Source organism: Hyaena hyaena, unplaced genomic scaffold (assembly GCF_003009895.1).
Source record: "Hyaena hyaena isolate Hyena2069 unplaced genomic scaffold, ASM300989v1 scaffold_1428, whole genome shotgun sequence".
NCBI lineage: Eukaryota > Metazoa > Chordata > Mammalia > Carnivora > Hyaenidae > Hyaena > Hyaena hyaena.
This window is the reverse complement of record NW_024082051.1, coordinates 201,510-218,959: the sequence shown is the minus strand read 5'-3', so window position 1 is coordinate 218,959 and position 17,450 is coordinate 201,510. Positions and strand designations below refer to the sequence as shown.

The 17,450-nt window shown below is 39.6% G+C and overlaps 1 protein-coding gene across 1 annotated transcript in view; it reads right to left on the bottom strand.

Moving 5' to 3' along the window:
* The window catches only part of PRKDC (protein kinase, DNA-activated, catalytic subunit), a 191,052-nt gene that overhangs the window by 84,477 nt on the left and 89,125 nt on the right, over nt 1-17,450 (bottom strand). Inside the window, exons 41-48 of the mRNA XM_039223651.1 lie at nt 11,473-11,680; nt 8,037-8,215; nt 6,007-6,175; nt 5,688-5,753; nt 4,315-4,387; nt 3,072-3,220; nt 1,599-1,736; nt 1,061-1,180 (exon numbers count right to left, since the gene is read on the bottom strand). Coding sequence (XP_039079582.1) covers nt 1,061-1,180; nt 1,599-1,736; nt 3,072-3,220; nt 4,315-4,387; nt 5,688-5,753; nt 6,007-6,175; nt 8,037-8,215; nt 11,473-11,680 — 1,102 coding nt within the window. The remainder of the gene's footprint in view (nt 1-1,060; nt 1,181-1,598; nt 1,737-3,071; nt 3,221-4,314; nt 4,388-5,687; nt 5,754-6,006; nt 6,176-8,036; nt 8,216-11,472; nt 11,681-17,450) is intronic.

The window sequence follows — 17,450 nt, the reverse complement described above, 5'->3', positions numbered from 1 at the left end:
GAAAATCACCATCTATGTGCCGAAAAAAATGCCTAAGGCCACCAAAATCTGGGAGAGAGGCCTGGAACTGATTCTCCCTCTCAGCCCTCAAAAGGACCCATCCTCACCAACATCTTGATCTCGGGCTTCTGGCTCTCAGAACCATGAGACACTCAGGTTCTGCTGTTTAGGCCACCCAGTCTGTGGTAGCACTGTTACAGCAGCCTGGGGGCTAGGAATCAGGGGTGACCGGGGAGCACGGCCCAGCAGCAGCCCCCCAGGGCGGGAGGGGAGGATGGCCCTGCAGCAGTGATGCCTAAAAGGACTCTGCATGGAGCAAGAGGGATCACATCATCCTATCTAGCACCCATCAGCGGCTCCCTACTGTGCAACAAATGAGCTGCACCCTCTATACGGATCTTGATGGCCTGGCCTAGCTCACCTGGCTGAGACATGCGGCCACACTTCTCTGGACCATGTGCCCATTCTCTGTGCTGTCGGTGGAGACATGTCTGGCTCTCTCAGAGGCCATTTCTGCCCACAGTGTTCCTTCTAGACATAGTATAAACTCCCACTGCATTTTTCATATCACTCAACGGCTCTCACAAAAATCCTCCCTAACCACCACTGGTGTTAGAGGCTCTCCCCTGATGCGGTGCTGTATGTAAACCAACTGATAAATTCAGCAACTATCTGAAAGAGATATTTTTCAAACACCATTAACAGGAATATTTTCACCATTTTTGCTACTAGAAAACAATCAGTTTGGAACCCATAAGAAAGATACCAATGCATGTACTTTATACAAAGATCATTTCTAACTCAATAAAATTTAGTTTTCAGAAAAAATGATAAAATGATACTGAACAAATAAATAAATATGGTTGCCAAATTTGTTCAGAGAACAAAAATGTCATGCTCTGTTCCTGTACATCTTTTATTAATTACTTTTAAGTACATACATAAAACTGTTCCTGTACATCTTTTATTACTTTTAAGTACTTATGGGGATGAGCACTGTACTTAAAAAAAAAGTACATACATAAAACTGCAAAGAATTTTTAAAGAATAAACTACTTACCTCTTCTGTATTAATAACAAGCTTGGCTAAGAAGAGACGGATATTTAGTGAAACCAATGGATTTCCTAGTTTGTCATGAAGAAATTTCATCCAAGGAGGAAGATTTCTTGGCACTGAACCCTGAAATGATACACTCAAAATTACCTTAAAAAAGTGGGATAAAATAAGTTCACATTTTGATGACAAAATAAAAGATGAGCAACAAGGGCCCCTGGGGGATCAGTCAGTCAAGCATCTGACTTTTGATCTCAGCTCAGGTCATGATCTCAGGGTTTGTTAGATCGAGTCCCACATCTGGCTCTGTGTTGACAGCATGGGGCTTGCTTAGGATTCTCTCTCTCCCTCTCTCTCTCTGCCCCTCCCCTGCTCTCTCTCTCAAAATAAATAAACATTAAAATTGTTTAAAAAATTTAAAAGAGACATGAGCAACAAAAATCATGTACATACAGAATTTGGTATCTGTTATTAAATGTTCATTCTTATGATGACAGCAATAAACAGAATTAAATGAGACACCGTAAGATTAGCAGAAACAAACCTCTTCTCCTTTAGGTAGGATCTGATTTTTCTGCATGTGCTTAATCAGGGCTGTCATGGCTGCCATACATTCGTGTTGATTAAGCTCATCCATCTCTAACTCCAGGACAGCATCTTGGATGCCGGGATCTTTATAATCCTAGGAAAAGGGAAGGATCCAATGATTCAGAGCACACTGTTAGACTTTCAGTACACAGAGGTCCCGGATCAGTTGAGCCAGTCGGTTGAGCATCCAACTCTTGACATCAGCTTGGGTTTATAAGAGACAAGAAAAGAAACCACATTCAATCAGCCACAAAAATCAATCAGAATAATCTTAATGTCCCTTTTTCCATATACTTGGTAATGTGTCAAAGGAGTTACAGTATTTGACTGCATTCAGATCTAGTTAACGTGTTTCTCAGTCAAAATTATTGTATGTTAAGACACTGCTCACGAGGACTGGACAGATCTGATGCGGGGCTCTGTCAAGCGACTGAACTGAGGGCACGAGGACTGAACCCAAGACACCTCAATATAAATGGCCTATTCACGAAGGAGGGGTCTCGCTAGCCGCAGCCATGGTAGAACCAGGTCACACTTGTTTACTGCCCAGCAGAGATGTGGGACATAATCTAAGTGAAAGAACTAATGAATGGCTCCTCTTGGAAACATTCATCAAAAAAGAGAGAAGCCAACCCAAGAGGCAACATAAGGTACAAACTCAATTTCAAAAACACTGCACTGCTCCCACCCTCCTCGGGCAAAAAGCCACTGGGCAGACCAGAGTGGGACAAGAGCTGCCTGGCAAAGTCTGGAGATGGAGGAGGAGAGGGTGGGGTGCCCGCCTGAGGTTCAGGACCCACTCCAGGAGGGCACTGGCATTATGAAGGAAAGCATAGGGGCTGAGGAAAAGAAGTCAGTCAGTGCATATCAGAGAAACTGGAAAGGGAAAAAATCTGAGTGAGCCCTGGACAGGAATCAGATGTATCTGTGGAACTCATGGTTTTACACATATGTACACGTGTGCACCTATGTAAGCATACAGGTGTATGTCTACCTGTAAGTTTTCTGTTTATGAGGTTATGCTATGATTTGTGAACACAGATGCACTCAGTTATCTCAGTTAGATAACACCAAATATTCAAACAGCCTTTTCACTTTCTGTAGAGAGAGAATGCAACAGTCATATCAGCAAGATGTCTGAGTATGGTAGTTATCTTTCTCACTGGAAACCCTTAAATGCAGCTCTGATTTAAAACACTAATCTCATGGGGACTGGTTAATGTGAATGAGCCCTTGAAGAGAGACTTCTTTCCTGTACTGACAAAATCTAATTGCTGAGTCCACAGGATGGAAGGCTGGGATTTAGATCTTGGAAAATTTCCCAAACGCTATTCTGAGGACTACCGTCAGAGAACTGGTTCTCCAACAATGGAGCCCCCATTCCTTTACAAATGCCAACAATATTTTTTAATATATAAAATGTGATCACCCGTCTCCGAAAATGACCAGTGGTAGATTTAGGGTCTTGGGAACCGTATGAATAGCTCTGAACTCCAGTTGAGAAATCAAATTGACTCATTTCCTCACTCAAGCTGCTGTCTGCCAAATATGACAAGGAAGATATATACTGAGGGCCACCTAAGATATAAAGAACAAAATACATTTATTCAAATTAGTAAAAAATGTATCTCTTTAAGCTCAAATGATATTAATAAAATTAAAGACTGTGTTAGCTAAGGCTTTTATCAATCCTGGGATTCTCAACTGATAATCCAGATTAACAAAGCAAAAAGAAAATGGGGAAAAGACACCTCCTTCTGCTTTTGTCATTACTGAGCAGTTATTCTATACTGTCATGGCCAAAGAAATTAACTTAGACCACATACAATTTTTGGATATGATGTTAACAGAATTTCTTTGCATTTAAAATTTTGATGGGGCACATTTTACATATAAAGTCTCACATAAATGTGGGAAAAGATACTACTATAAAACAACCAATTCACATATGTAAGGAATTTACAAAACTGGTCCAAATTTTATCCTCAAGTCAGGGGGAAAAAAGGTATGAAGAAAAATCAAGCAAAAAAACTGAAACAAGGAGCATGTGGAGTAAGCAACAGGTAATTTTTTTATCAGGAAGTCAGGAGAACTTCCTTCAAAGGCTGGCATTAAACAAAATGCTGATATCTGGGACCAAGATTATTCTAGGCTGAGTTAACATCATGTGCAAATGCCCTGGGGCCTATAGGTGCAAAATGAGCCTGGTGCCTATAGGGACAGGCAGGGGAGCAGTGCTACTGGAGCAAAGTGAGCAGGAGAGTAGCAGGGGGGCAGCAGGTGGGTCAGGGCGTTGGGCAGCTCTGTCCTCAGGGAGTGGGAGCTGACAAAGGTTTGGAGCAGAGGAGTGGCAGGATGAGACTTGTATTTTAACACTGATTTCTGAATGTATTTAAACAATCTACAGACACAGACCATATGCAAACAAATAACTATCAACCAATCTTGCACTCTTAAGAAAAGCATACCACCTCTTAGCCCTCTTTGGCCAGGCTGAGATCTTTCTACATACTTAAAAGCTTAGCTAACTGAATTTCTTTCAAAATAAAACTACTTGCCACTTAAAACCTTTTCAAACTCTATTTCAACATTTCGGCATACTTAAAACATCTTTTATTCACAAAACAAATACCAACTCTCAGAATCTTACTTGTCACTTGAAAACAACCTACCTGAACCCCCATCTCCTGCTTCCCTGGCTTCTGTCCTAATTTCAATGTATTTTTTCCTTCTTTCCATAGGAACCTATCAGACAAAACAAATACACATTCAAAACTTTTTAAAATCCTGATCACGATTTTCTATTCGAGGAGCAACTGCCTCAGTGGGGTTCTGTGAGAATCTGTGGGAAACGCACTCCTTAAGGGCACTTGCCTATATTTCTTTGTGGATTATTAATGTTTTTAAATTTGATAAAAGTCTTGTTTTAAAATTAATTTTTTGAGGCACCTGGGTGGCTCTGACTCATATTTAGCTGAGGTCATGATCTTGCACTTCCTGAGATCAAGCCCCAAGTCGGGCTCTGAGCTGATGGTGCACAGCCTGCTTGGGATTCTCTCTGTCTCTCTCTCTCTCTGCCCCTGCTTGTGCTCACTCTCTCTCTCTCAAAATGAATAAACATTAAAAAATAAGTAAAACTTTTTTTTGACAAATTGCCTGGGACCCAGGGCAGTCAAAGGCCCAGATTACTAACAGTCTGTACTTTACCTATGAGCTCAGTTTACTCAACCATATGGTGATGGTTTATCATAGCACTTCACAGTGCTGTTGCAAAGTTTAGAAGTAACATATAGCAAGTGTCTGAACACTTAATAAACCAGTGCTATTATTGTTTTGATTTTTAGTTCTTTGAACAGTGTTACACCTTGAAAGAAGTTCCCAGTCTTGTTCCAAAAGGGCACAAGGCAGGAAGCAGCCATTTACAGGAACTCATGACCCACTTAGGAATGACTGAGGTCAGCAGCTAGGCAGGTGAACATGAATGATAGTACCTAACCCAGATCACGGTTTACGAGCTCTGGTGCTCTGCCCAATTCCTGTTTCCAATGGGCTGTGAAAAGCTGCAGCGAGAATCTCCTACCAATTGTTGAGGCTGGCATGTCAAACTCAGCTTGGCTAAAATCAAGCTTGTCACGTTTGCCTCAGCAAGTTTTCCAATTATCCATATGACTTCAGCTCACAACACTCCCATTATCCTGCCAAATCACCCAAGCAGGGCCATAGCATTTTAATTCTGTGTCTGGATGGATCTTGATTTCACTGCACAGATACATTTACTCAGCAAAAACTTCTGGGATACACCCTCACAGCTCCTTTTATTGCCATTTTCTATCTTTTACTAGTTAAGAGAGCAAAAACTCGAGTTATGATCATGTTTTTATAGTTGCCTGAGAGGCCAAACTACATTAAACTACCAGATTTTATAGTTCAAAGCAGACTTGAATACTGGGAATTTAATATGTTCAGCATAACATATGTTTTATTTTCCTATAGGCACTTGGTAAATTTTTTAAACTTAGGAACACCACTGAAAAATTTCACCCACCTCAACTTCTACAGGAAATGTGTAGCAGCGTTTCTGGTCAATCAGATTTTCAAAAATAAGCAAGTTCTGTAAATCCAAAAAGTCATAATAAAAATATCTGAATAGTGGAGACTGTTATTGCTGATGCTACTACAGAATTAATGCTACTTAATAATTCATGGGAAATACTTTGGCTTTAAAATATATATATATGCAGAACTAAAAGAACTACACCTTTAATATTGTAACAAGGTGCAAGTTATGATATAATTTTAACTTATATAATCTAACTTGAAATCCTATAACGTCAACAACAATGAAAATTTCAGGAGAAGCCTACCTTTTCAGGTTTCTCACTAAACAGAAAACCTTGGTAAAATTTTAGTTCGGTGAAGACACAGCAGATAACAGAAATGGCACAGTTGTATGCAGCACAATGGTAAAGTCTCCTCCTCTCCAGCAACTGATTCTCACCCGCCATGTTCTCCGTAAAGGCATCATAGCACAATCTGTGGGGTGGATCCAGGTTAGAAATAGATTCACAAAGCAGGGAAATCATCGTTCAAGCCCAACAATGCCAGACAACAGGATCTCATTTCAGTTTAGTCTTCTCAGAGTGTCAGGTGTGAGCCAAAAAGAAAAGACCAGCAGGTCACCGTACCCTACACACCTCGAGGCCATGGCACCATCTGGGGATTTTCCACACTGTGGTAAGCATAGCAACAGCAGCAAGCACAGTAAGTTTAAGAGATGGAAACAAGGAAGATGGATGGTAACCCAGGCGAAGGAGCCAACAAAGGTTTTAATTGAAATTACCTGAACTGAATTTTGATTTCTAAGTTATGTGAGGATTATGAGCAGAGAGGAGTGTCACTTATAGTAAGGCATAAGCCACAGTGTGTGTTTGGAAGATGAGGTGGGAATCGGCAGTGCCTGGCAGTGAGCCAAAGGTGGAGGATGTGTTTGTGAAAGAGCTCGCCTGCCAGGCTAAGGAGCCTGGGCTGTGTTCTGCACAATGGGATCCCCAGACAATGCCTGGGTGGCCAACTACTTTTGAAAACAATTTTGCTGAGGCCCCTGGGTGACTCAGTCAGTTAAGTGTCTGACTTCGGCTCGGGTCCATGATCTCATGGTCCATGAGTTCTAGCCCCATGTCGGGCTCTGTGCTGACAGCTCAGAGCCTGGAGCCTGCTTGGGATTCTGTCTCCCTCTCTCTCTGCCCCTCCCCTGCTCTACCGACTCACAAACTCTCTCTCAAAAATAAACATTAGGAAAAAAAAATTTTTTTTAAAACAGTTTTGTCAGAACACGGTCACGCCCATTCATTTATGTATAGTTTACGACTGCTCTGCCAGTACACTGGAGTAGTTGCAAAAGACCATATAGCCTGCAAACCTGAAAACAGTTACTGTTGGGTGGGACCTCTACAGAAAAAGTTTGCTGGCCTCTGCTACTGAAGATGAGGTTCTTCTGAATTGTTTCAGGCAGGAGGATGTAAGAATCAGGTTCATACTGCATAGGTCTTATCATACCAGCAGCAGTACAAAGTGGACAGACAAGCCCAGGAGTGGGGAGAGTAACTAAGAAGGAGACCGCACTGCAGCAGTTCCCTGAAGAGCACCAGACGCTGCAGCACTAGAGGAAGGAAGGAGGATCAGAAAAGGCACCGGTCTGGGGAGTGCTGAGGAGATAACACCCACCGGATCCGATGACTGATGGGGTATGCATGCAGGCTGCAGAAGTGAAGATGAAGGAAAATAAAACAGGACTCCCAAGTCTCTTGTTGGTGCAAATGAATGGATGGAGAGGACATCATTGCCCGAGGAGGTAAGAGAAGAATTAGGGTAAGAGGAAAGTAAGGATCACCTTGCTTGGGAAATGCAAAATGAGACACAGCAATGTCTGTGTCAATATTTACTAAGAGGGAACTTCATTAGAAGGCCAGTTTTAGAGGAAATGTATGTGATTACTTTGTATTTTACAGAATACCTGCTTAAACATATAATCATTCCTTTAACAGCGTTCCTTTAATGGAAGTCAGAAATAAAACACATAAATCCTTTCATACTGTAAATCATACCACTAAAAATATATCAACCTATTAAGGGAGGAAAATGGTAGGAAAAAAACAGCCAAAGAAATGACGTTTTATTCCTTATAGAAGATGGGTATAGCAAAAAACACATTACCCATAACCTGCTAAATTAAAGTCCATCTAAGTAGTTTGTACATAAGGGAAAAAAAACAATAAAACTATAAAAACTCATATTTAAATAAACTTAAACATTATTCACATTATATACATGCATAAAATATATGCATCAAAAATACTAACGAATCAAATATAACCCCAAATTAACTACACCTTACTTAATAAGTGTCTTTGTAAGTTCACTTCCTTCTGTAACACACGAGCCATGGAACACTTGATTAATTTTAGACTCCTTCGAGTGAACATCATCTTTTGGAAGACGAGAATACATCACATCTAGAATCTTGTAACAGCCCATCTTCTTGGTGATTTGAGTATCAAAGGCAGATTCATTTAGCTAAGGAGAAGTAACAAGTAATTATCTTTGGTCTTATCAAACAAGAAAAATAGTTTTTGAATATATCAAATGCCCAATTAAATATACTTAATACTCAGTGCTCTTGACATCGAAAATAATTTTAACAAAGATGTTGAATTACTTCAGTAGGAGCTGCCAAGGGTCAGAAACATGGGCGTAAGTATGGATGTGTTGTATTGAGTGTGGCAAGAAATATAATGCCCAAAGGGTGTACTTAGAGCAGCAATATAGGACTTTTGCACAAAATCTTATCAAAGTCATAACAATAACAGGTGAAACTTCAATGTATTAGAAAACAAAATTTTCAACAATTTATGGTATTTTCTAAAGATATCCAAGTCCTAATTCCCAGAACCTATGAATGAGTTCTCCAAAGGCAAAGAAAAGGACTTTGCAAATGTGATTAAGTCAGGGATCTTGAGGTTGGTCAACAATTCTGGACTGGTCATGTGGGTGAAATCACACATAACCTTATAAGAGGACAGCGAAAGGGAGGAGACAAAAAGGAAAAGGCACATGACGACAGAATTGGAGGTCACAGTGATGCAGCCAAGTACTAAGGAATGCCAGCAGCCACCAAAAGCCAGAGGAGACAAGAAGGGGACACTCAGAGCCACTGGGGCAAGCGTGGCCATGGCAGCACCATAAATTTAGCTCAATGAAACTAATTTTGGACTTCTGGCCTCCAACACTGAGAGAGAATAAATTTCTGTTGTTCTAAGCCACCAAGCTTATGGTAATTTATTACTTGAAGGTTCAGGAAATAACACACATTTTGGCATCAAGTGTTGAATCTATTGTTAACAAATGCCAAAAATATGGAAGTAAATTTGTAATTGGATGATGGGTAGAGGCTAAAAGAAATTTGCCATGCATGACAGAAAAAGCCTAAACTTCCTGCAGAGACTGTTGGTAGAAATACCAACACTGAAGGCATTACTGGTGAGGGCTCAGAAGGAAGTGAAAAAGCATGCTAGAAAAAGCCAAATTGTCTTAGAAAACATCTCAATCATCATAAACACATTTTTGGTACAAATATGAACATTAAAGTAGCTGCCGGTGAGGTCTCAGAAGGAAATAAGGAACATATTTTTTTGACACTGAAGGAAAGGGGATCCTTACACAGTGGCAGAAAACTTAGCTGAATAGTGTTCTACAGCTACACACACAGAACTTACAAGCCATGCACTTGAATATTGAACTAAGAAATCTCCAAGCAAAATTTTTGAAAGTGCTACTCGCTTTCTTCTTTGCTGCTTAAAATAAAATGTGAGGGGCAAATGTGTAGCAACATGGATGGACCTTGAGGGTGTTATGCTGAGTGAAATAAGTCAGGCAGAGAAGGACAAATACCATATGTTTGCACGTATAGGAGGATTAGGAGGAACTTGACGGAGGAACAAGGGGGAGAAGAAGGGCGGAAATGGTGGGGGAAAGGGAGAGAGGCAAACCATGAGAGACTCTTGAATGCTGACAAAAACTGAGGACTGATGGATGTGGGGGGGAGGGGGAGATGGGCATGAAGGAGGGCACTTTGGGGATGAGCACTGAGTGTTATGTAGAAACTAATTTGACAATAAACTATTTGTAAAAAAAAAAAAAAAAACAAACAAAAAACAAACAAAAAAAAAATGTGAGGGGCAAGAGATAAATTGAGTTAAGAACTGCTGGGCAAAAAGAACAAAAACTTGATGATTTGAGAAATTCTCAGCTTATACAGACTGTAAAAGATGCTAACATTAGGAAATTCACCGTTAGAAAAGTGGCTCCAGGGACAACGAGGGTGTGACTAGACAATCTTGGGCTGGTGCTGAAGAAAGTAAACACGGGACTCAGGGATGCCCTCAACCATTTCATCAGAAACAGGAACACAGATGGAATTATCCAGCAAAGATCAGTGGAGGACTCTCCTGTTTAATGGAGTAAACCTCTAAGACATACAGAGTAGAGCTACAGAGTTTTTGAGAACGTTATGCCAGAAAAACCACCACCAGCTTGTACTGAAAGGGACAGAGACAAAATGAAATGGAAAGAGGCTGTTGTAACCCCTGAATTCTACAGGCAAGAAAAACATATATTTTGTTTTGTAGTTTCACAAGTTCAGAAATGAAAGAGTTTTGTCCCCTTGTGGGGATGAGCACTGGGTGTTATGTGGAAACTAATATGATAATAAACTATTTTTAAAAAAATAAAAAAAAAAAAAAGAGTTTTGTCCCCTGATGGATCATACCCAGAATCTCACTGATATATGATTCATATGGTTTGAATGATGAAAGTTAGAGGACTCTGAGCTGATAATATTCAGAGGCCAATTCTGGACTTAAAACTTGATGCTATAATGCGTTCAGACTTTGGGGGATGTTGGGATAGGATAAATGTATTTTGCAAGAGGGAACATTTGATACAGGTGGACTGTATTTGGCTGAATAATATCCACATACAAACACCCATGTTTTAATCACTGGAATGTTACCTCACATGACAAAAAAGGACTATACAGATGAAATCAAGTAAAGAATCCTGAGATGGGGAGATTATCCAAGTGGGCCCTCAATACAATCACATATTTCTAAGAGGGAGGCAGAGAGAGATGAGACAGAAGAGGAGGAGGCAGTGTGACCACAGAGGCAGAGAGAGGAGTGATGTGGCCACAAGGCACGGAATGCTGGCAGCCTCCAGAAGCTAGAAGAGGCAAAGAACAGATTTTCCCCCGGGGCCTCCAGGGCCTTTCAACACCTGATTTCAGCCTAAGGAAGCTGATTTCCGGCCTGCAGAACTATGAGAGAGTAAGTTTCTGTTGTTCTAAGCCATGTTGGTGGTAATTTGTTACAGCATAAGGGAGATCCCCTGTAACTATAATTGTTACCAAACTGTCGAGGGAATGCTCCTTGAGCAACAGAGATCTTCTGACTGAACACACTGCAGTTTTTTTAAGAACGCTGGCCAAGGAGATTTATCAATTCTTATTAATAGTCAATTTAAATGGCACCTGGGTTGTCAGTTGGTTAAGTGTCCAACTTCAGCTCAGGTCATGATCTCATAGTTCATGAGTTCGAGCCCCGTGTAGGGCTCTGTGCTGACAGCTCAGAGCCTGGAGCTGCTTTGGCTTCTATGTCTCCTTCTCTTTCTTTCCCTCCCCTGCTCACATTCTGTCTTAACTCTCTCTCAAAATTAATTAATGAAACATAAAAAAAATTTAGTAGTACATTTAATTTTATAGTACAGATATACAATACCTTTGTAAATCTAGACTTCAACACATCAACGGCATCCACCACAATTTTGCTAAAGAATTCTCTCAAAGCATTCAGGCTACAGTGCCGCAACAGAGTGAGAAGAGAGCGATCTATAAATGCTTGGCGAGTGACATTTGAAAGCAGGTCATCCCTCTTGAACATTCTGTACACACTTTCCAAAAGGGCTAACTGTGTGACACATGAACTCCTAAGAAAAACAGAAAATTATATGAACATCCCTGTTTTAAAAAATATTTTATGAGTGCCTGCCCATATAACAAGCAAAATAAATACATTAATGAGTATAAATTGAAAAAATAACTTTAAAGATTATATATATAAACCATGAAAAACAAGAAGCATTTGTACATACACTATATTATTATACTCATCCCCAGAAATCTTCATGCCAAATTAAGGCATTAAGAAGAGTTTCCATTTACTTTCAAATCTGATCGTGCTTAGAAAACATCTTGAAAGCTGTGGGAGAGTACAGGCCTAAAGATGATCACAATTCCAGAATTTGAAACTCCTGAATTATAATTTAAAAACTCTAGTCTCTTCCTAGTGACAAACTGCCATTCCTATTTCCTACACAGAGGTACATTCATCTGGCCCTTTATGTTCTCATCTGGAATAAAAGATACTTGAATGAACATCTAGAAGATTTCGCCTATAAATCTAAAAACTAAGAATACAGAATTAGTTTCCTCACCTATAAAAATATGAGGTTAGAACTAAATGATCATTAAAATCCTTTTCCAGTTCTAAAAGGCTGATACTCAGAAGTTAAATACAAACCAGGGCAAAAATATTAGATGAAGGCAATTCAGTCACAAAACTGTAAGGCTGCAGGACACTCCTAAATGCTACATGGGCTTCTGTAATATTTATGTGGGCACTGTCTTAGATTTAAACTCTGAAGAGCTTCCTGATAGCACAATCGAGGTGCAGAGCCCTAAAACTCTTATATAGAAAGTTAAAAGGAAGAGGAGGAAGAAAGGAAAAGGAAAAAGAGCAAAAATCTGATAACAAAAAATTGGCCAGCAGATAGTTGACTGAAAATTAATGCAAATGACCTCTTAATACATGAATATATGCTCTACTTACTCATAATAAGAGAAACAAATTAAAACAACACTGAGAGGTCCCCTCACCTATATAATTGGGAAAACATCCAAATGGTTGACAATATACTCTACTGGCAAGCCTGTGATGAGGCCAATTCTCACACACTGCCCAGGGAATGCAAACCATTACAGCCTCCAAATAAGGGATGTGGTGGAAGCTAGTAAAATCACAAACGTATTTACCTTTTGAATTACGTGTAGGAACCCACTGTGAACACATATTGGCAAAATACAAAATGACATACACACAGGGCTATTCACTGTGATATTGTTTTTAATAGCAAAAGATTGAGTCCAAAAGTCTATCAGTACAGGCTCCTTCAAAATACAATGCTATAATAAATAATTATAAAGTTATTTAAATAAAAAAGGATTAAAGAAGATGTCTGGGTATCCACACATACTGATCTGGAGGACACAGGAGATGGGACAAAAAGGAGGTGAAGGGGAACAAGAGAGGGGACAGAGACAGAAGTGAGACTCTTGAATATAACTCATTACACAGCTGACTTTCAAATCATGTAAACGTGTAACATGTTCAAAAAGAAAATTAAATCAAAAGAAAAAGATAAACACTTTCTAAAGTCTGATAATTAAAGTAAGCACACCTAACCAATTGGTGTAATAGCAACATATTGAAGAAAACTTTACCGAGTGATTTTGGAACACAAACTTTGTGTATCTTCAGGGAGTAAGTAAATTATAATTAAAATGAAAATTTTAAACTGAACACACACACACACACAAATCTTGCTGGAATTTTGATATGGGTTTCATTAAATTTATGTATCAACTTAACAAAATATTCAAATTCATGAACATGGAATATCTCTCCATTTATTTAAATCTTTAATCTTTTTATTCCCTTCAGCAATGGACTATAATTTTTAGTGCATAGGTCTTGTATTTCTTTTGTTAAATATATTACTAAATTTATTACTTTGCTCTTTATGATGCTATCAACAATGCAATTATATTCCTAGTTATAGTTTTGAAATGTCTTCAGCTCATATACAGAAAAACAATTGATTTTTGGACATTGATCCTATATCTTACAAACTTCCTATACTTACTTATTAGTTCTAAAAGCTTTCTATAGATCTTGAGGATTTTCTCCCTCCTGCCATCTGTGAATATGGGCAGTTTTGCTTCTTTCTTTCCAATCTAGCTGCCTTTTGTTTCTTTAGCTCGCCTCACTGCATTGGCTATAAACTCCAGTACCATGTTGAATTCAAAGGGCAGATGTCCTTGCCTTGTTCTCAGACTGAGGGGAAAACAGTCTTTTACTATAAAATATTCTGTTGGCTGTTGGTTTTTCATAGATGACCTTCTGTCCCCTTTATCATGAATGGATGTTAGGCTTTGTCAAAAATTTATCTTCATCTAGGAGGGGAAATGGCAAGATGGCAGAGAAGTAGGGAGCTCCTGGCATTTCGCTTGCACCCATCTCTCAGAGAAGGCCTAACTTCATAGGACACTGAGACATGGAGTTTGGGAAGAGAAAGAGACAGAATACACTGGTAAGGAAACCTTATAAGTTCGGCTACCTCAAGAAACAAGCCAAAGTACACATGGTGGAGAGTCCCAAATACCGCTATGAGTAGTGAAACAAAATAACCAAACGCTCAACAAGAGAAACCAATAGACACCATTCAAAGAACACGTCCTGAATAGATGGGCCCTGAACAGTCAAAGGGCCCTCCTTAATACAGCAGAACTCACAGGGGCAGAGTGTACAATAAGCTTTTAAAATTAACAAGATATAGAAAGCTAACCAAAATGACGAAACAGAAAAACTCTCGACAAAGAAATTCCAGGAAGAAATGACAGCTAAAGAACTGCTCAAAACAGATATAAGCAAAATAACTGAAGAAGAATTTAGAACAATAATCATAAAATTAATCGCGGGGCTTGCAAAAAGCACAGAGGACATCAAAGAAACTATGGCTACAAACAACATGGAGAACAAAAATAGGCATGATGAATTAAAAAATGCAATAAATGAAATACATAATAAACTAGAGGTGTCCAATGCATGGATTGAAGAGGCAGAAAAGATTATAAGTGATTTAGAAGACACCATTATAAAAAACATGAAGCTGACAAAAAAAGAGACAAACTGATCCAGGAACATGAAAGAAGAGTTTGAGAGCTCAGCGATATGATCAAATGGAACAATATCCATATCACAGGAATCTCAGAAGAGAAAGAGAGTGTTGCTGAAGGAGTCCTTGAACAAATTATAGCAGAGAACTTCCCCAACCTGGGGAGGGATGTAGATGCTGAAACTCAAGATGCACAGAGAACTCCCCTCAGACATAACTTGAATCGATCTTCTTCACGACACATCACAGTGAATCTGGCAAAAGAGAAGGACAAAGAGAGAATTTTGAAAGCGGCTAGGGAGAAAAGGGCCCTAACATACAAAGGGAAACCTATCAGAGTGGTGACAGACCTATCTACTGAAACGTGGCAGGCCAGAAAGGAATGGCAGGAGATCTTCAATGTGATGAACAGAAAAAATATCCAGCCAAGAATCCTCTATCCAGCAAGCCTGTCGTTCAGAAAAGAGGGAGAGATAAAAGTCTTTCCAAATAAACAAACATTGAAAGAATATGTCACCACTAAACCAGCCCTACAAGAAATCCTGAGGGGGACTCTCTGAGGGAAATGTTGCAAGGAACGCAAGATACTAGAGACACCACCACAAGCATGAATCCCACAAAGGACACAATGACTCAAAATCCATATATTTCAATAATAACACTGATGTAAATGGTCTGAGTGCTCCAATCAAAAGACTTAGGGTAACAGAAGGGATAAAAAAACGAAATCCATCTATTTGCTATCTACAAGAAACTCATTTTAGACCGAAGGACACCTTCAGATAGAAAGGAAGGGGATGGAGAAATATCTATCATGCTACTGGAAGTCAAAAGAAAGCTGGAGTAGCTATACTTATATCAGACAAACTGGACTTTAAAGTAAAGGCAGTAACAAGGGATGAAGAAGGCCATTATATAATAATTATAGGGTCTATCCATCAGGAAGAGCTGACAATTATAAATGTCTATGCACCGAATATGGGAGCACCTAAATATTTAAAACAATTAATCACAAACAGAAACTATCTCATAGATAAGAATGTGCTAATAGCAGGGGACTTCAATACTCCACTTACAGCAATGGATAGATCAACCAGACAGAAAATCACCAAAGAGGGGCGCCTGGGTGGCTTAGTCGGTTAAGCGTCCGACTTTCGCTTGGGTCATGATCTCGCGGTTCGTGGGTTTGGGCCCCGCGTCTGGCTCTGTGCTGACTGCCAGCTCAGAGCCTGGAGCCTGTTTCAGTCTGTGACTCCCTCTCTCTCTGACCCTCCCCTGCTCACGCTGTCTCTCTCTCTCCTAGAAATAAATAAAACATTAAAAAAAAAAAAAAAAAAAAAAATAAAAAGAAAATCACCAAAGAAACAATGGACTTGAAAGACACATTGGACCAGATGGACTTGACAGATATATTTAGAACCCTACATCCTGAGGTCATTGGAATTCACTTTCTTCTCAAGTGCCCATGGCACATTCCCCAAGATAGATCACATACTGGGTCATAAAGCAGCCCTCAATAAATATAAAAGAAACGAGATCATACCATGCACACTTTCAGATCACAATGCCATGAAACCTGAAATCAATCACAGGAAGAAGTCAGGAAAACCTCCAAAAACACAGAGGTTAAAGAACACCCTACTGAAGAATGAATGGGCCAATCAGGCAATTAGTGAAGAAATTAAAAAATATATGGAAACAAATGCAAACGAAAATACAACAATCCAAACTCTATGGGATGCAGCAAAGGCAGTCCTAAGAGCAAAGTACATTGCACTCCAGGCCTATTTCAAGAAATTAGAAAAAGTGCCAAGTGCAAATCTAACAGCTCACCGAAAGGAACTAGTAGGAGAGCAACAAGAGCACCCCAAACCCAGTAGAAGAGAAATCATAAAAATCGGAGCAGAAATAAACAATATAGAAACCAAAGAAACAGTTGAACATGATACTCTACATAGAAAACCCAACAGACTCCACCAGAAGCCAACTAGAACTGATCCATGAATTCAGCAAAATTGCAGAGTACAAAATCAACATACAGAAATCATTTGCATTTTTATACACCAACAATGAAGCAACAGAAAGAGAAATCAAGAAACGGATCCCATTCACAATTGCACAAAAAACCATGAAATACCTAGGAATAAACCTAACCAAAGATGTAAGAGACCTGTATGATGAAAACTATAGAAAACTTATGAAGGAAATTGAAGAAGACACAAAGAAAAGGAAAAACGTTCCATGCTCATGGACTGGAAGAATAAATACTGGTAAAATGTCATTACTACCCAAAGCAATCTACACATTCAATGCAATCTCAACCAAAATTGCACCAGCATACTTCTCAAAACTAAAACAAACTATCCTAAAATTTGTATAGGACCACAAATGACCCTGAATAGCCAAAGTAATATTGAAGAAAAAAACCAAAACGGGAGGTATCACCACCCCATACTTTAGCCTCTACTACAAAGCTGTCATCATCAAGACAGTATGGTATTGGCACAAAAACAGACACATAGAGGGGCGCCTGGGTGGCTTAGTCGGTTAAGCGTCCGACTTTCGCTTAGGTCATGATCTCGCGGTTCGTGGGTTCGAGCCCCGCGTTGGGCTCTGTGCTGACTGCCAGCTCAGAGCCTGGAGCCTGTTTCAGAGTCTGTGACTCCCTCTCTCTCTGACCCAACCCTGCTCACGCTGTCTCTCTCTCTCTCCCCTAGAAATAAATAAAATATTTTTAAAAAAA